General features: G+C 33.3%; 2 protein-coding genes across 12 annotated transcripts in view; both read right to left on the bottom strand.

The window, feature by feature from the left end:
- Positions 1-20,475, bottom strand: part of unc-104 (kinesin family member unc-104) — an 81,294-nt gene that overhangs the window by 17,902 nt on the left and 42,917 nt on the right. For 9 of the 11 annotated variants that reach the window (XM_089237734.1, XM_089237736.1, XM_089237741.1 and 6 more), the window contains 9 exons: positions 19,424-19,561; positions 18,773-18,891; positions 17,593-17,681; positions 10,159-10,270; positions 7,671-7,851; positions 6,326-6,416; positions 4,892-5,019; positions 3,196-3,288; positions 2,231-2,302 (listed from right to left, as the gene is read on the bottom strand). In XM_089237734.1, the coding sequence (XP_089093860.1) occupies positions 2,231-2,302; positions 3,196-3,288; positions 4,892-5,019; positions 6,326-6,416; positions 7,671-7,851; positions 10,159-10,270; positions 17,593-17,681; positions 18,773-18,891; positions 19,424-19,561 (1,023 nt within the window). The remainder of the gene's footprint in view (positions 1-2,230; positions 2,303-3,195; positions 3,289-4,891; positions 5,020-6,325; positions 6,417-7,670; positions 7,852-10,158; positions 10,271-17,592; positions 17,682-18,772; positions 18,892-19,423; positions 19,562-20,475) is intronic. The other 2 variants (XM_089237743.1, XM_089237737.1) reach the window with 1 other exon arrangement.
- LOC149081011 (uncharacterized) lies at positions 15,320-16,840 on the bottom strand. Its single transcript, XM_089237334.1, has one exon. It carries the CDS (start codon positions 16,838-16,840, stop codon positions 15,320-15,322), a length of 1,521 nt encoding a protein of 506 aa, XP_089093460.1.

Here is a 20,475-nt window from a genome sequence, read left to right as displayed (position 1 = left end):
CCATAAAAATGCTCTAGTTTATAGTGACTGACTCGCGATGCGAGGATCCGGGTTCGAACCCCACAGTGGTGGCCAGCTGAAGTTGGTTTTCTGTGGTTCCCAACTTCAAGACGCAAATGCGAGCCGATCTCCCCGTTAAAAAGTCTCGCCACAGAGAGCAACAGTCCTACAACGATAAATCATTCAATCATAACACTTCACTCATAGTTAGAAAAACTGGTGGCAGATGGCAGCACTACACATAACAAGCATTACAGAGAAACAAAAAAACTTCACGTCAGGTTTCACTACACGTACACGCACATTCCCACATGTACCGATTCGTTGGGGATTCCGCGGGGGGGGGGGGTGTGGGCGGGGTGCAGGTGTAGTGTAGTGTAGCAGTAGTAGATAGGGCCTCCAAAAAATGGCTCGGGGATCCATGATGTTCTTAAGTCAGCCACCTCGTTGGGCAGTGTTTGCCTGTTGTGGCGTTGTATTTGTATTTGTATAACTATATTGCATTTGATTGTTCCCAATTTTTGACACAACTTTATCCCCTTAGCCCACATGTTAAATTTTAAAAAAATAATAATATTTGTCACAAATTTGCTGCTTTTATTGAGATAAAAATCTACATCATAACATTTTGCCTCCATTTGTGATTGGCGTCTTAATGAGATTATGTGAGAGAGATGTATGCAATAAAAAATAGTTAAATTTTTTACCACCAGGTAAAAAAAGTGGTGCTTTTTTATTGCATTTTCTTTTTCTTTCTATGGTCCATAAAGCATATATGATAAGTATCACAATGGAATGTGTCTACCAGAATGGGTGATACACACGTATGAGTGATACACACATATGAGTAGTTTCAGTATACTGACACTACTCAGACCTATATAACCCCCGTTCTAGTGGAGGCATTCCACTGAAACCTGATATATATACACTTTAAGGACCATGGAAAAAAAGAAAATACAATGAAAAAGTGCCACTTTTTTATCTGGTGGTCAAAACTTGAACTATTTTTTATTGCATGAATCTCTCTCCCATGGTTACATTAAGATATCCTGAAAATTTGGCTGTGTTTGGGTGAAAAACAGAATCGCATAAAACAAGCATAATAAAAATGAAAATTAAAAAAATTCAATAAAAACAAACCAATGGCAGTTATACCTTGAAAGTTTTAAGAATGGCAATCAAGCTGAAAAATGACAATTTCAAAAACCTCCCAATCAATTAAATTATAAAAAAATTACATGATCTTGAGAATTGAAAAATATAGAGAGAAAGAATAAGGATCAAATAATAAATATATATGCAATATCATATCGCAATAATGAACTTTCACATACAATAACAATATATTTTTTTAGAAATTAAGCATCGCAAAGGCTGCATTAAAGAGAATGTAATGCTATGTTACCATGAAAAAAATTGAAATTGGAATCACACATTTTGATGTACAAACTACAGGTTATATACCATGATAACTGGGACAATTGACTGAGCATTATTCAGCATGAACATGTTTGGCATAAATACAATTTCAATAAACACCATAAAATATATATGTTTAAGCATGTTGATTTTAATTCCAAAAAATTGTTTCAAATTAAATATAGTGAAAGCGAATGACCATCAGATTTAACAGGTGGCTCTTAATAATAATAATTGTTAGGAATGTTTCAATGGTTACATTCCAGTTCTAATGCACTTTTTGGTAATGCAATAGTAATTAATTCCCTTAGTAAAAAACAGATATATGTTCATGTGTAACTGAATATTATGAGCAGTTTTTTAGAATTCAAAGGCAAATATTAACCCATTAACGCAGGTTGGTAAGAAATTTGCCATTCTAAATTTTCTAAATTTTTTTTTTGGCATTCCAAGTTTTTTCTTTGCCAATAAATGGTGGAAAGAGGTCCACTCATTATTTTTTGTTTTTAAAAAAATCAGTCGTCGTTAATGGGTTAAATCAAATATGCTAAGTAAAATCCAGCTACTAATGCTGTAGTATGGTCTGTAAGATATCAATAAGAAAAACACTTGTTATGATATCACTTCATATGCAACCTTGCAATGCCTTTCGGGAAAATAATGGCAAGGATGATTATTAAATCATCACCCGTTTTTGTTCGTGGAGCACCACTTGGAAACAAATTTAACACAGTCTTAGAAGCCACACTACATTGGTTGAGAGTTAAAATAAGGCAAATATAGTAAATGATCAAATAGTAACACTTACTCTCCATTAGGTTCCAGTTCGCAAATTTCAAACCAAACCAGAAGATCGTGCCTAGCATGGACATGAGTTGTACTGTGAATGCATTCAAATAAGAGAGAAAAAAAAGAGCACTCTCGTTAATAAATTTTAAATTATTTTGTGAATAAAAGAGGGAGTTCAGGGAAGAAACATTGGTGAAGGCACATTTATATTAATAGTGAAATCCTGCTGTGCAAAATGCAAAGCCTGTGCGAAAAGCAGTTTCGTTATGTATGTCAGATCAATCAATAGAAGAATTGAACATCAGTGTAAGAAAAGCTGAATATATAACTTTAGGGGGGGGGGGGATATGTTATATATCTGTGCACAGGTAAATTTATACATACAGTACATAATTCAATTCTTCAGTTGAAAAACATCTCCGAGAAATTTTCTTCGAAATCTGATTTAGCATAAAATACAGTTGGGGAAAAAAAACTGGAAAAGTTTTATTTTTTGGTAACTATAGTCCTTCACGTATTAAATTTGTGGCAAATATAACAAACTAGCCATGCCAATTTAACTTCTATAAGTTTTCAGGGCCATTTTCCATCTGGGCACACAGTTTCAATTTTTACAGGTACACAAGCTCTTCATCGGAACTTTGCAAAGTATTGGATTGCGTGACATTAACATTCTGCGGTGACATTCATTTTTCGGTTTTGGATAGAATTTAGCATTTTAAGAGAAATATATATTTTCTGTATGTAACATAGAAAAATAACTTTAGTGTTTCTGTGGGACGGTGAAGTGAACTCATGGAGTGCATTTAAATCGGTTTTTGATCTATCAATTTATTAATTAAAAACTATCGAATTATTTTAATTTGTTTCTTAATAAAATGCTACAAATGAGTGCATATAATTTTAAACTGTTTAGGAAACTGTTTTAAAAATTAAATTTATCTCGATCAATTTACGAAAAAATAAAATACTTTGCATACTTACCTAAGGGACTGAAGAATACCAAACTTTGGTGACCTAATGGGCTGAGAAATGGGTATTGACTGAGGGAACATTCGTCTCGGAGGTTGTCTGCTACTATAAGAGAAAACAATATCTAATAACTGTTGCACATCATACTTTTTTTGTTAAGCATTGAAAATTAAAATGAAAACTTGATTCACGTATAACCATAAGATCGAAGTGTTCAAAATTTTCAATGGGATGGATAGGATGGACCATGAACTTTTAGTACACAGCCACTCAACTGCTTTTACAAGGGGACACCAGTATCGATTGGTGAGGGACAATGCAAGGTTATGGTGTCGCAGGGAATGTTTCTCTAATAGGGTTGTTAATAAATGGAATAGCTTACCCCCGGAGGTAGTAAATTGTAACACAATTGACACGTTTAAAAAGAAATACGATAAACATGTTGGGGTAAATCGAGAAGCTATCCATACTTAGTACAAGACAACCATAAGTATTCTTTATGGGCATTGTATAATATTTTATCATGTGTATATATTGTTTATAATTTTTGTTAATTGCATTTTTAATTGGGTTGCTGTATTTTTGAATTATATGACATCCATATTTTTATGGGCATCTTTTTCTCAGCCACCTCGTTGGGCATTTTGCCTGTTGTGGTGTTGTATTTGTATATTAACATGGTATCAACATTTCACTATTATAATATTTCAATTCAGAAATATTTGTATTTTTAATATAATTTCTTCTTATTCTTTTCACCAGGCTTGCCTACTTCACACATACTACAGTCAAACTATATATATATGTATATATGGCGAGGTCAGAAATACTTCAAAGTAAACTACTTTGCATTCAATAACCAATATTCAGAATGCACACTCTATATCAGGGGCTCTCAAACCTTTCCTACCAGTGGCACCCCTTTTCCTAATCAACGGTTATCCATGACTCCTCAGAGCAGTTTAACCTCTTTACGACCACAGGCATAATATTATGTCCAAACACCAAAGTTCTATGTTTTCTTTTTTTTCTCTTCACCATTGCGAGGCTTTATAGTAACCCTATCTCTACTGGGGTTGCTCTTTCTTTACACCGAAATGTTAATGGGTTTTTTTTTTCACACATATAATGTATCTTTCTACTATACATGTGAGAGCGAAATAGAATATGTAAGATGAAAGTGAAAAGACGACTCTAAAAAAACTCTCCTTGTCTATTATGTATTAAATGTTCATATATATTTTTCTTTTCCCCTTTTTCTTTTTCTAACGTGTCATTAGGTTAGCACAAGGTTACCAGATTTATTGCAGATTCGTCAAATAGAGATAATCCAAATTTCTTGCAAAAAACCTTGTACGTGAAGTGGTTAACAAAGAATCTCTTCAAAAAATCTTTGTCAGACAAAGGATGGCGACATACAGTTTGAGAATAACTAGTCTATATAAATTTATGTGTTTGAATTTGTTTTTACAAATTCTGCTTGTTTGTTTACACTGACCAGAATATGGTTTGAATGATACTGAATAAGTTTTATGTGTTGAACATGTTACACTCTATGCCCCTAATGTCTCGGCAAATTGGCCAGCCACTTCGAACATTGCCCAGACTTCAGACTCTGGCTGGATATTGTTCTGCCACTTAACAATGATGCTAGACTTCTGGCATGGATTGCAAAATGTAAAAAAATTCTATCAGACAATCAACTAACCTCTGCTGTGTAACAAAGTCTCTGGAATCCCTATGAAGAGGATGTTGCTGGTAATGCCCAAAAACTTCAAATACAATTGGCTGAGTCTTAACATACTCCAAGAATGATTTTGTCACCGCTACGGTGATCTGTGTGACAAAAAAAAAATCAAATTAAATAAGCTATAAAGAAATAAAAAAAATCTATATCTATAGTTGTCATCACTTATTTGAGTCGGTGAATATAACCAACTATTAAGTTTATTATACAATACGCTAAAAAAATTATTCTCAAAGAATCTGGAATAATAATTTTCGTAGTTTAAACAACTAATTTTTTTACACACCATTCCCAATAAATTTAATTGATGTAAAAACACTTCATAACTCTTTGCGTAATAGAAGGAAATAGTCTCTAGAAGAAAAATTTTAATCTTTCTCTTGCGAAAGAGAAATAATAATTTCAAAAAAAGAACATCAGAAACCAGTGATTCTCGAACTTGCATTACTTTAAATCAGTGTTTCTTAACCTTTTTTTGCCCGTGGCCCCCTATGAACCCCATTTTTTTTCTCATGGCTCCCCTGTCTTACCCAGAGTCTTCGAAACTCATCTAGAAGTACAATCCTTTATACGTATTGGATTTTTTCAGTAAATTTATACTGAACGAAAATTTTGCAAATAAGATTGGTCTCCGAACCACTGGGCTAGAATTTATTGAGCTCCCAGCTAGTCCGAGCTCTATTCAGGGCCGTCTCAACATCATGGGGTCCCCTAGGCAAAATGATGCTATGGTAGTCTCACACTTAGGTGTAAATAAACAGCCTACATATTCCCTACTTATTTTCAAAATTGATTGTACTATACAAAATATCACGAGGTGGGGTCACTTATGGACCTGAGACCCCCGGGTTTGACCCCGTCACAAGAGTGGGACTGACAGAGCTGCAGCCCGGGAAGCCTGATATAGTTTTCATCATTTTTTGTTTTTTCATACTACATTTAATCTAGAGGGGCCTTGCAAAAAACCCCCATCCTAGGGAACCTGCTGCAGAATGTAGGCGGTGAGTCCCGGGTTTGTCCATGCCCTAAAATGGCCCTGGTTTTTTGGGTAGTTTTGTTGGATTCTGTAAGTGCCCAGTCACTGATATAATATCTTTTTTTATTTCTTCACACCTTAATTTTTCTTCTCAGCTCTCTGCAGCCCTCCAAACCACCTGTCATGGTCCCTTTCTCAATTTTCTTCCGTGGCCCCCTTCAAGTATCCCAGTACCATCAGGGGGCCATGTTGATAACCACTGCTTTAAACGATAAATGGGAAAGAAAAAATTTAAAAGCTCATAATTCCATTAATTTAGTAGTATAAGGTATCGTTCAATTTGTAAATTAAACAAGCACATTTACACTTAGGTAAAGTATTACAATTATTTTACTTAAGTTACAAGACAATAAACTCACATTTTGAACATGAAAAAATCCAGGAGAATGACCTTTCCCAGTGTTCTTCAATGGCTCAGTTGAAAACGCTTCATCATGACGATGTAAGAAGCTATATTGAAAGAAATAAGCTTACAACTATTTCAGAACATCCAAGATTTCTGCTTTCACTGCAAGTACAATGTATGCACACATAACAAAATCATCATGAGAGATTTTCACTCACTCATATTTACAGCCGTGCCAACTTTTGAAATCCAGAAATACGGAGATTCTCCCGAGGGGGGTATCCCCCCCCCCCCGACACTCATAGACTCGATCAAAAAAAAGTTCATAAAAAAATATTTCGGAAATTTTTTTTTTTTTTTTTTATAAATTAAGAAAAAGTTACATTCTTCCCCCCCCCCCCCAAGGCAGGTTCTGCATTGCCCCTGAGAAGAATATAATTCCATGTCAGTCTTTCCATGCAGAATAGAGAAATCACATCTACATACTGTTCATAAATTACAAGTGTTTCCTTTCGTGGATGCTATCAGTGATTGATAATCTTGGGTATATGAATTCTTGAAAGCTTTATATTTAGCTGTATATAGCTTTATATTTTCTTTCTGAAGATGTTTAATCGGAAGAAACAAAATTAAAAGAATTTAAAAAAATTCAAATTACAAAGCTGCAGATGAAAAAACGTGTTTACCGCACGGCTGTTAATGGAATAGAATAACGATTATACAGGAATTTCGGCAACCAAGGTCATGCCCCTGATAAATGATTGCAGATAAATGCTACGAAAACTAAGTCTTTGCCAGTTGCTTAAATGCGGTTACAGAGACTTTTTTTACGGCTGCTCGATGGAAATGACTACGGCTGTCCTCTATGGGTGTTTTCCTTAACGACGACGGTAATCATTGACGCCACAACAACGTGAAAGCTCGCGTAAAATCTAATTTTCCACCAAAATCGGGAGAGTTGGCAGGTCTGTATTTATATATAACCAATCACTATATTCTCTATCTCATGTAACTACTCAATATTGTTATTAAGTGAAAAATATTTTATACTATTCACTATTCAAAAAATTACTTAAACTGCCCTTCAGGGAATCTGATGGTAAGCAGTAAAAAAATTCATTATTGGTATGCGAAAGTTTTTCTTGTGTGTGTGGACCCCTCACATTAATTAATTGATAAACATAAAAAAAATGTTTTCATAACAGAAAATAGTCACTTGTGTTTTGAAACATGCTGCTCAAAATTACAATATAGAATGTAACTTTGATAATGCTAATGGATTTAACAGATTAAATTTTATATTACTGGGTTTCCTCACCCGGAATATGAATAAAATGGGAAAGGGGAAAGAAACTTACTTGAACTGACAGAAGATATCGGCATATTCTTTGGATATATTGATGGCTTGAAGAACAGTTACCCTGAAAGTGAATTCTTTGCCTAAATGGAGATGCTCTGGATGATCACATGATTTTTCACAACATTCATTTGAAATGACATCACATTTCTCGAATTTAGATTCTTCTTCAATGTAGTGTTCTGTCAAAAAACAAATATCAGGTTAATGGAATAGTAAAACCTGTGGTACAATAGATGTCTAAACCTACGCGGAGTAAAATGCATTCTTTTCATACATCCGAGAACAGTTTCAGTACATACAGGGGATTTAGAATTGATTGTTCAAATTTGGTGAGCAGTTAAGGAATAAATAGCAAAAGAACATAAATTCACATACGGAAAGTATGATAGCAATCGTATGCATGAGGTAATAGAGAGTGCTGTGTGTCCACATGTTCTATGCGCATGCAAAGGTGTCCAAATACTGAAGCTGGCCATGATTCCTTTAAGGTGACAGCAAAAGTAACAGGAATCGTAGGCATTTGTTGAATTTGCTGATATGCATTAAATAAATGGTGCAACAGGGGTAAAGCAGTCGGACAACTGCACTAATGTATGAACATTTTCCAGCATGTTCCCCATTCAAAGCATTGGAAAGTATCAGTACAAGGTCCGCCCTTATAAGACACTGAGCCCAGGGCAAAAATAATTTCGGGACCCCCTTAGCCCCAATTCTATATATTCTGTGGGAAAAGGGAACTGTGCATCTAAAAATTCCTACATTATTTCAAAATATACAGAAATGCTGAAAATGAATGAGCATTCATACAAAAAGTATAGGCACAATTGCATGTGAATTGAAAAAAAAATCATGAAAATTTTGAATTAATGAAAAAAATAATTCAAAAACCAATTGAAATTCGGACTTTATGAAAGACTGTCTTAGAACTAATGAAAATTCGGAATTGATGAATTGAAAATAAGAAAAATAATTGACCGATAATGATAATTCCAGCAACCATGAAAATTCAGAATAAATAAAATAAATAATTCTCCACAAATGATGAAAGTTCAGAATTCCAGGATTGATGAAAGTGTAGAATTCATTAAGGTGAAAATTTTAAATTTATGAAAATGCAGAATTCTTTTCTATATGGTAATCCAATATTCCAGAATGGCTGAAAATTCAGAATTTATTTCTAGAATTGACGAAAATGCAGATTTCCAGAATTGACGAAAATGCAGATTTCCAGAATTGACGAAAATGCAGATTTCCAGAATTGACGAAAATGCAGATTTCCAGAATTGACAAAAATGCAGATTTCCAGAATTGACGAAAATGCAGATTTCCAGAATTGACGAAAATGCAGATTTCCAGAATTGACGAAAATGCAGATTTCCAGAATTGATAAAAATTCAGAATTTCAGAACGGAGAATTGTTATTACCATAAGTGTGGAGTCCACTGCAAATGTAGTGGACACATAAGAGTGTGTCTGGTCATTTCTGTGTGCTAGTGAATGGTTGCAATTTTGAACATCAACTGTAACTCTGTAATAATAATGATGAGATGTTTTATTTGACTTACCACTACTTTGTACCAAATATCCTTTTCTTCACCATCTGGGTGTATTTTGCACTTCTATATGATGATGTTTGCAATTTTCTTTCCATGTGAAATCTTTTTTTTTGCTATTCCCTACCTGCATATAGAAATGTCCTCTCCACTTGTCAATACAAGATTCACTGAAAGACTGGTTATTTGTGTGGAGATGAAGATTACAAGGAAGAAAATTCATCACGGCCCCCACGGGGACTTGAACCCTGGTCACTCTCTTGCCAGACGAGTGCTCTACCATCTAAGCTATGGAAGCAGATAGAATATTTCAACCTTGGAGCACAGATATATGTTGAAAGGCACCGTACATGGACGGTGTCAACAATCAACTAATAGCTCGTGCATGACATAGGCCAACCAGATGGCCACATGCATATAGAAATGTCCTCTCCATCTGGTTGGCCTATATCATTCATGAGCTATTAGTTCATTTTTGAAGCCCTCCATGTACGGTGCCTCTTAAACATAAATATATACGCTCCAAGGTTGAAATATTCTATCTGCTTCCATAGCTTAGACGGTAGAGCACTCGTCCGGCAAGGAGAGATCGGGGTTCGAGTCTCCGTGGGGGCAGTGATGAATTTTCTTCCTTGTAATCTTCATCTCCACACAAATAACCAGTCTTTCAATGAATCTTGTATTCCCTACCTCCCCACCCAATTCGAGCAATCAATTCTAAATCACCCTGTATAATAAACTCTCATATATTAATTTGTTATCCGAGACATTTCTGTTTATAATCAGTTATGTAAAGTTTTCTTCAATCAACCCTATATTCAAAAAAAAAAAATTGAATAAAATCTTTAAAGCTGTTTCAACTTCCGAAATGTACTTATATATCTCCATCCATTTGTAACACACATTAAAATATGGGGAATGAATCATATTTACCATTTTCAAAAGCAGAATTTTCAGATGCAGAACCTTGCCCTTCAACAATGCGCTCTTGCGATGAACTGAATTCTTTTTCAGCATTACTTAGTTCTTTTTCCTTCTTGTTATCCTTAATTGAGCAACACAATCAATAAATAAAACTGACGTAAAAAATTAAATATTTTATTGTATTTTATGGGCATTTTCTATAAATAAATTCTCATTAAGAATAGTAATCAGGATCTGCTTCTCATAAGTTCAAGCCCAGGGCAGACAACTCTTTGGGGCCTTTTATGTGTGTAGAATTATTTGAAGTAGAGGCATACCTGGGGGTACAGGGGCATGGAGGGTGCAAATCCCCCCACAAGTTGATCAAAAATTAAAAATATTTGTTAATATGCATATTTTTTTTAATCCAAACTTTGAAAGATAATGCTAGTTTTGGCCTCTGAATCTGTCCCACCAATTTGTGGGCTCTGGATACGTGTTCCGTTTTCCCTACGCAAAAAACAGGCTCTGATAGTAATGGGTTAAGAGGTTTCTCGATTTCTCATGCAGCAGAAACCAAACACTTCAGAATTAGAGTGCACTGCTCAAAACAATTACGGGAGATGCATTTTCTATTTAATTGTGATTTTTAAAAATTTTAATTGATAAAAACCATTGTTAGGTGTTCACAAAGAGTTAATCATCAACTAAATTTTAATAAATTTAAATATAAATAATACATATCCCCTAATAGTTTTGATCAGTGTATTTTGAAAAGGATTTCATATTCACAGGTTGATCCATGAATATATTACATGTGCACTAATTTTCTCAAGACAAATCTGGTCTAGGATTATTTTTGCAGGCTGTACAAGAGCTAAATTACCTCTTCATGGGTGAAATATATTTAACTCTGATTTTCAGGAAGTCAAGAAGAAAAAGTTTTTAGAGTGTGTTTAGGAAACACGGAAAAAGAGATGAGTGGAGTTTTGTTATAAAAACCATGAAAAAAAAGTTTAATCTTTACACAATGATTAAAATGTTCCTTTCTTAGACAATTCCTCTTACCCAGATCATGGCCCCCTGCTCTGTCTCAATAAAGAGATTTTAGCATGCGGTCGAAAAAGACCTGGGTCATGCTAGGAACATGTGCATATATGTGTTGTGAAACTAACGTGAAGCTTGTTTCTGTGTAATGCTTGTTATAGTGCTGCCATCTGCCATCAATTTTCCAAACTATGAGTAAAGTGCAATAATTGAATAACTGTTGTAGGCCTGTTGTGCTCTGTGGCAAGACTTTTTAACGGGGAGATCAGCTCCCTTCCTGGACTGACTTTAAATATATCACAATTCCTTGGGGCGTAAGCCTTGGTGGCATATAATCCACACACATGCAAATTTCAGAAGTTTGAGAAAAAAATGTGGAGATGTATAATCCCCCTATATATAAACTTCTGATTGTAATACCTTTATGGCCAATAGTGAAGCTTTAACAAATGGAAGGGGTTAATGGCCAAGTTTTAAAAAAACTGTGGATTGTATTTTTGTATCTAATCTATAGTGTCACATAAAAAATATTTTTAAAAACATTTATTTTCATTTCAATCTATCAGGGGAAAAAAGCTATGGATAATATGTGGTGTTTTATGATTGGGTGTCAAAATCTCACTGTTCAAGGGCCAACGTAATGGTCAGCTGTAGAGCCGCGGGCCATACCCAGAAAACTTGTAGATTTGTGTCCGTCATATATATACATTTACATATATAGATGCGGTGAAAAATTAACAATTCAGTCATTAATATTTTATCCTGGGCTTCATCAAACAGCTTCTTTATAAACTGATACAAATCTATTGTTTTGCTTCCCAGCTAGTAGATGCAATGCATCCAAAATTACTGTTCCTCTTGCAAATTAGTATAATCAGTTACATCCACAATTTGAATTTTACAGATGAAACTTTTTTTCTATGTTTTTCTGCAATTATTTTTATATCTTACAATAAATTTGGCAACCAGTGGGGTCGCGTGGGTCAAATTAAGGAATTGATTCACGTGCTGGTAGACTTTGAGACGAGTTTCAATATTGGGATTGAAAGTGGGCCAAAAGCCAGTACTATGGATAGTATTGGGTAAGCACATGATGGTACCAAGATAAAATAGATTAGCTTCGCATGGACCAGGCAGACTACCCATAAATGTGAAAGGATGCGCACACCATTACCTGGTGCTCCTGTATGTCCATGAGATTACCGGAACCAGATTTGCACGCAATATATGTATTCTTACTACTTGAGCTACCTTCTTGGGATGGAATATTAGTACTTTGGTTTGAGAAAGTGTTAGTCAGCTTCAACGTAGAATGCCACCAACCTGCTATGTCGAAATTTAGAGATAACTACTCTCTTTTCAATACAAAAAAACATTGTGTCAAGGATGTGAAGAAAGAAAGAAACAAACAAAAGAATCTGTGGATTGTATGCAGCACTTCAGATTCTACAGAATTAAAAAGAAATTCTGAGTTTTGGAATTAAATATGCAATTCTAACACTGGAATATCAGCAATAATTAATTCATCTTATATAATACTGAGGATGGCGAGAAAAAAAATTATTATGACTAATTTTTCTGCATTCTTGATATGAGTGATAAACCATTCAAAATACTACCTCAATTCTCTACCCAACTATTATGATTAATAGTTGGTTTAATTAATAATAATTAATTATTATAATTAATAATAATAAAACTCCATTGATACCTGTGTGTTTCCAGCACAATACTAATACATGTATTAATACAATCAAACCCCGATTTAACACCACAATTTATTTTGCAGGCTATAATGAGTTTGCCATTATACAGAATCACAGTTTAACATTTGTAAAGTTTAGACACGGAAGATTTTTTTTCACTGAAACTTTCTGGCATTAAGCAAGTTTGCCGCGATATTGGAAGGGGGGCACTATATTGTCGAGAGGCACAATTATTATTAAGAGAGAGAGAGAAAAAAAAAAACAAAAACAATATATATAAATATATAAATACAGTATTCTACTCAAGGGATCGCTTGATCCGTCCAGAGTATACAAACATAAATTTTTCTGTGGTGGCAAACACTTTCATATAGGCTACTAACAAGTACTAAGCAAAATACAAGTATAGAAATAGACAAATATTTCAAAGGCCTAGGTGACACAACACTGTATACTGGGGGCCGAGAAGTACCTTCCTATTGTAATAAAATATTAATATAATTGATAATTAATTTTTTGAAAGCTCTTAATTTATTTTCATATTTTATTTCATTTGGCAGGTTATTAAAATATAATGGAGCCAAATATATAAATTGCTTTTGGGTTAATGTTTTTTTAGGTTGTATAATATTATATTGAAAACCTCGACGGAGACGTGTGTTTGTTGGGCATTGCTTGATTTCAAACCAAGTAGGATTTTTATAAATAAACATTAGACTTCGGTATATATACAATTTTTCAATATTAAATCTATAGTCTGATTTATAATTATAGGCAGATGGTGTAGGGTTACAAGGGGAAATAATATTTATAGTTTTTTTCAGAGCACTTATTAAAACATTTAAATTGGACTCATAATCACCTCCCCAAACACATATAGCATACTGAATAAGTGAGTAGAACCAAGCAAAATAAAGTGTATGAATAAATTGAGGAGATATAATATTTTTTAAGCAATATAAACGAACATTCATGTATTTTATTTTGTTACTAAGTGCAGTTGCATGAGAGTTCCATTTCAAATTTTTGTTTATAGTGACTCCTAAATATTTATACTCTTCAGTTTCCGAGACAATCGGACAAAAACATTGGTCATCAGAACATCCCAACTCATGGCATCGAATTATAAGTGTTTCAATATTTCTATTGTATAATTGAAAATTTATGTATTTAGTTTTGTTGAGATTCAAGGTTAACTTATTATGCCTCAACCAAGTGTTAATTTTTGTTAAATCTTCTTCAGTATCAGATTTCAGCATGGTATACGTTTGTTCTGACAAAACAATAGCTGTGTCATCGGCATAGCTAATCAAATCACCATGTAGATCCAGGTTATTGATATCATTAACAAAGATTAGAAATAAAATCGGTCCAAGAACAGAACCCTGTGGGACGCCAGTTTTAATAATCCTGTATGTACCTATTGTATCATTTATTTTAACTGCTTGCATTCTATTTGACAGATAAGTTTTAAACCAGTGATAAGTGTTGCCTCTCAGACCTGAACAATATAACTTATGCATAAGAATTGGATGATCGACACTATCAAAGGCTTTTTTTAAATCTAAAAACATAGCAAGGGTTCTTTTGCTCTCGTTAATACTTTCATATACTTTTGCTGAAAATTTCAAAATTGCCATCTCAGTATTCTTATTTCCAAGAAAACCGAACTGATTGCTCGAAAAAAAATTAAATTGATTTAGAAAATTTATAATTTTGTGTTTCATTATCTTTTCCAAAATTTTCGAAAAGACGGGCAAAATAGAGATCGGACGATAGTTTTTGAAATCATTGACATTACCTGATTTATGAATGGGTATAACAAGAGCACATTTTAATTTATCAATAAAAACTCCATTGAGAATTGAAGAGTTTATAATGTGGGTTATAAACTTTAAATGGTATTTACTGACAATTTTTAGCATTTTTGGAGTGATTCCATCATAACCAACCGCTTTATTATTCTCAAGTATGTTTATTAAATTCTTTACATTCCTTTCCTCTATCTCAGTAACAACTATAGAATTATACTGGTTTGGTACTAGAAGCTCTATTTCATCTATTAACTCAGAATCTTCAGTTATTATCAGTTATTATCAATTATAAGACAGATTTGCATTTCATAAAGGTGCATATCAAATCACTACTATCTTTGGTTCCGTTTAAGACAGGTTTCCGTCTTATAGTGTTGGACTTCAGTATTGACAATAGTATTCAAACAGGTTTCACTGTAATAGACTTGATTTAAAATTTAAGTTGTGTGAATGAGGCTATTGATTGCATATCTTGCATGTGTTAAACTAGGAATAAAAGAGTCTGAGATTCAAATTCCTAGTTCCCCAAAATTTTACTTCACATGCTAAGAATAGTGAACAATCAAAATTCATAAAATAATGTTAATCAGAACATTTCACACTTGTTTTTTTTTTAATATGATATCATTCAGAAATGAATCCCAACCTCCGTTTTGTTTCAGATATGTCCGGCGTAAACTTTTTTTTCACTGCACTGTAGTCATCTGAAATCTTTCTGGCTTGACTGACTGATGGGATTGCACTATTTTTCTCTACAGTCAAAATAGCTTTCTTGATAGGATACATATTGAAGCCTTTTGACTGACATTCTTTGACCACCTGATTTGAATACTTCTGAAAGGTTTCGACTTCGTTACGCAGACTACTCATTAGAGCATCATGTTCTTGCTTTTTCCCTTCTATTAATTTTGATCTATCTTCAAGTTTTCTAGCCATCTGGTGCATTATTGTGTGCTCACATTCTTTGGCTCGACGTTTCACTTCCTCTGTTTTATCAAGTTTGTCAAGTCGTTCACAAAGATCATCAATTTTGAAACGGCGGTCAAGTGACTCTGCAATTTCTTTGTCTTTCATCTGATCTTTAAGACTCATCTGCTGTTTCAAAGTTACAACCAGGTCTTGCATTTCTAGCTCCCGGGCTGCTTTCTTAGCACCCTTATCTTTTTGATACAAATCTTCTTTTTCTTGAACTGCTTTTAAATAGTTTTCTTCTTCAGCTTCATAAGCTCGGTCAGTCAAATTCATTAAGTGGTTCCCAATAGCTTTTCTACGGACTTCTTTTATCTCATTTCTTTCTTTTTCCATCTCCTTGTGCTTCTCAACCATTTTACGCTTTGCTTCAAGAAAAATTTTGCACCTTTTATCTTCAGCCTCATCCATTCTGGATAAGACTGCATCTATTCGCTTGCTTTCTGTCATCTGCTCATCCAACATTTTTCTATAACTAACCATCTTTTGGAGATCATTTTCTACAGTCTTGGTACTGTCTTCACAAGCCATCTCTTCTAGCCTTCTTCTTATTTCAAAATCTTCATGTTTGAGTTTTGCCTTTTGTGCTTCCAACTGTTTTTTCTGTTCTATTAACTGAGCACCATATTCCTTTCTCTTTTCACGCTCTAGATCCATATTTTTTCCTTTTTCTAGTATAGCATTTTCATCATCTGCCAACTGATAGCGAGCATACTCAGCATCATATTTATCAAAAAGACTCTTCAACCTGGGTAGTTTAGATGCTTCTTCATTTCCTTTCAGTGCTTCTGCCAACCTTACTGCTGCAGCAAGCTGCTTCACCTGGTCTGTTTCTTCATATCTTCTCTGCTGAGCAGTATCTAAGACATATTTTCTTCGCATCTCTTGAAATTTTCCTTCCAGATCATCTATTCTTTTTCTTTCTGCTTCTTGGGCTTTTTTCCTTTCTTCCATCTCTTGAAACTGTTCCTTCACTAAATGTGCTGGAATACCCACCCATGTGTCAGTCATTTTTTTGGATGCTTCTCTCAGCATAGCTTGGGCTTTAGCTTCTTCCTCTAGCCTCTTCTTCTCTTCATCATCGGACATGTGGCTGATAATTTCACCCAACTGGTCTTTTGAGATAAGAAGGATCCTTGAAGAAGTCTCTGGTATCTTCCTAGGTTCTAGACTCATTTCTATTATTAGTGATTTCACACACACACAAGAAACAAAAGAGTTTTTATGTTTCACCAGTTTAAAATAATACTTCAGAGTTTACACAGACACATGTAAAAAATATCTTATCTTATCAATTTTAAATAACATCACACAGAGCAGATTTTCCTCAAGTTTACATCAAATGAAGAAAAACTTCCAACAGACTATTTTCTATAAGATCTATAAAAATTATCATTCCTTGAATAGAGCCTTATCAACAGCTGTAATGATTTTGATAACCACAAGTCTAAATTCAAATTCTTGAAAAAAAAAGGTTTAACAATGTCTTTTGAGCTGCTATCCATAATTTCTCATTTTTTCAAGCATGAAAAATGTTCAATCATCAACATCAGGACAGAAATATGCCCAGTTGTTGATTTTAAAATAAATCTGTATTTTTAATTAGGATATCGTTTTGAATGTCATTATAACATATATATATATAGGTTTGATCACAATCTTAATAAATTTTACTCATTCATTTGATCGAGGTGCCAATATAATTCATTTAAAAAATATAATCCAAAAATGATTAATTTAATTTATTCCTTCATCAAGGGGAAGTGGGGAGAGGCAATTTAAGAGAATATCCTCTTTTTCTTCAGCCACCTAGATGGACTACAGGCCTGTCATGAAATTATTATATTTGTGGAACTTTTGAATTAAAAACAAAAAACTTACAATTTAATTTTTTTTTTTTTTAATTATCTATGGGGAAAAAAACCTACTTTTTGTTTCTGAAACAAGTCATCATTGAAACTGATTCTTGCTGATTGGCGAACACCCCTTTGATTGCAATCAGATGTTTCTTCCTCTTCTACACATTCAATAAAGAAAAAATAGTTTAAGAACGTTAATAAATATATAATTAAAAACTTACTCAGCGAATCACCAACAAGAGAAATGCCAGGAAAATACAAAACTCCTTTTACAAAAAAAAAAGTAAAAATACAAAAAGGGGGTTTTGTATTTTCCTTGTATTTGCTATATTTATTGGTGATTTGCTGAGTATTATTAGGTAAAGTTTATCTATACTCTTCCAACTAAAAACTAACTGAAAAATACCTTATTATTTGATTGAAAGGAAGATTTTATTTCTTGAAAGAGTGAGTGCATTTTTTGACTTCTTTGCTTGACTAATATTATTAATAACTAGCCATAATAACCAGCGCTGTCTAGGTTTTCTCCATATATGGCAGCATTAAAGAAGTGACAAGCCATTATAAAGGAATATACATCTGAAATGTGTTATTAGGAAACCATGTTAACTAAACTAAACATTCTGAAAGGCATTGTTGAGGTCCACGGATCATTGTTGCCCGATGGTTTTTTTGCCCATTCCGGGCATTTGCCCTGCTCTGACAAAATTTCAAAATATGATATTGTTTAATCTGGGTCTTGTTTCACATACATGCAAAATTTGTCAATGATCAGTCTAAAATTGTAGATTTGTATGGAGAACATACACTCATAGAAAATCAATTTTACATATATAGATAAAATATAAAACTGTACATTAACAATGTTAATAATTGTGATTTAGTTTTCAATAAATCTAAATATTTTTGAAAATGATTAGATAAATAAAAGCAGATATTTTTTAATGCTAGAATTTCTTGTGTTTGAGATAATTTTTCAAGAAAAATCCTATAATTTGCACTATTTTTTTGTAACAAAAGCAAAAAAAGTTTTAGAATCAAGTTCAGAAAATTTTCCCTACAAATTTTGATATCAAGTATGTTTTAAATAAATTACATGTTGCCTTGATAATTCACATTTAATTTCACCTGCAATAAAATCAGACGTTTGAGGCTTCTTCACCCAAAGTGAATAATGTTCAACTGCAATTCATTACTTCAATAAGTCACTATCTGCAAATTTAATTTATTAAAAAAATTACATTCTTACCTAATACCGCTTGCACAGCAACTCTTAGATAACCTTTTACGTCACCCTTCTCATTGACTATGGCAACTTTCTGAATCAAAGGCACAGGATAAAGAAGGTTACTTAAATAAACAAAAGCCCTAAGGAGAGAAATGGACACTAATTTAGAGAATGAAATAAAATCCATTGCAATAACTAGCAGGACAAAAAATAAACACATTAACGTTGCAATAAACATTGTAATATTTTTAACACATCAGAGATAATAAATATAAAATTTGTGAAGTCATCTAAAATTTTAGAAAAGGGTAGGTAAAAGTTAAAAAAAAATTCATGAACCCCAACTTAGTACCGACTTTTACTTAGTTGGACCCTAGTTCTTCAACAACATTTAGGAACAAAGGAGAGGTGATAGTATTTTATTCTGAATGATATCAATCAAAATAATAAAGAAAATAGTCAAAACTTTTTTTTCTGCCAGTATGGCATATAGTAATAGCCATTATTTTCAACGTTGAAATTGTGGAAGTGGTTGCAATTACATTTTTTCCCCAGGAAAAGAGTACAAATATCATTGTAAAGTAACACGTCATGAGAAGATTCACTAAAGTTCTACCATTTACAGGTTGAAAAAATAATTTCAACATTTTCGCTTTCAAAGCAATATATTACCTGCCAATAAGACGAAACCATGGGAACCTATCATAAAATGGATCTCCTCCAGTAATGCTTTCCACATTATAGTCAGGAGATGTCGGAGACAGTTCAGCTTCATTATGATACATTTCCCGCATCAGCTCTAGCCGTTGCCTACAGAAAACCACAGAAAAAGATACCATCAGGATTTGGGTAGTGAGCAGAAATGATGCAATCAATATACAGAATAGAAAAATCAGATCTTCATTGGATAAACTTTATCACTAGAATTTTTCTGGTATACACTTGATAGTAGTTCTTAGAAAGATCAGTTAGTCAACCAATTTCATATGCATGAATGCAAGATATCCCATACATACACATTTTATATGATACTTGTTCGTAAACCATACAAATAAATACATTCCTTGTACTTTAGATAATGAAATAAACTGATGAATTGCCAGTTCAAAAAGAGGAAACATTCAATTCTAGCTATCATTTTCACATTTGCAACATAGCTAAATCACGATTTTGAATTATATCCAAGAAGTCTTGCTATTTTGGGTCCGGGTAAGACTATTTGATATGAAATTGCTCAGATTTTTTTTTGTTTTTTTTTTCGTTCCTATATTCTAAGTTCTCTGAGAAATTAAAATTAAGGATGCAATCAAGGCTTTCAACAAGTTAAAGCCTAAAAAGTTCAGGCCCTGGGAGATCAACTTTAAAAAAATGTCTCATCAAATATTAATAATATTTTATCAAATTGCTAAATACCCACTATAGATATACATATAACTACAGTAAAACCTTGCTACAACGATATTCAATGTAACGATAAACCCCTCTACAACAATACTTTTTCAAATCTTGTTTGGAATTACCATTGTTATTATTTATATTTCACTCAAAAAGACTTTAAATATATTTTTAAACTCTTCACCAAAAGGTGTTCTTTCTAGGGTGTTTAATATCATAGATAATTTTGCACTATTTACCCTCTGAAACTGTTAATGAAGCTGCAGTGAAGCTATTTACTGTGTAGTACACACAAGTGTTGTGCTGAAACTACTCAACAGGGTGTAACT

Source organism: Pholcus phalangioides, unplaced genomic scaffold, assembly GCF_987345545.1.
Source record: "Pholcus phalangioides strain wild (caught in Gottingen) unplaced genomic scaffold, Ppha-v1.0 ptg000010l_1, whole genome shotgun sequence".
Classification (NCBI taxonomy): domain Eukaryota; kingdom Metazoa; phylum Arthropoda; class Arachnida; order Araneae; family Pholcidae; genus Pholcus; species Pholcus phalangioides.
The sequence above is the reverse complement of the archived record's forward strand: the minus strand, read 5'-3'. Positions and strand labels throughout refer to the sequence as shown.

Coding starts and splice junctions, on each gene's coding strand:
- LOC149081011 (XM_089237334.1), bottom strand. CDS start 16,840: ATGAGTCTAGAACCTAGGAAGATACCAGAGACTTCTTCAAGGATCCTT.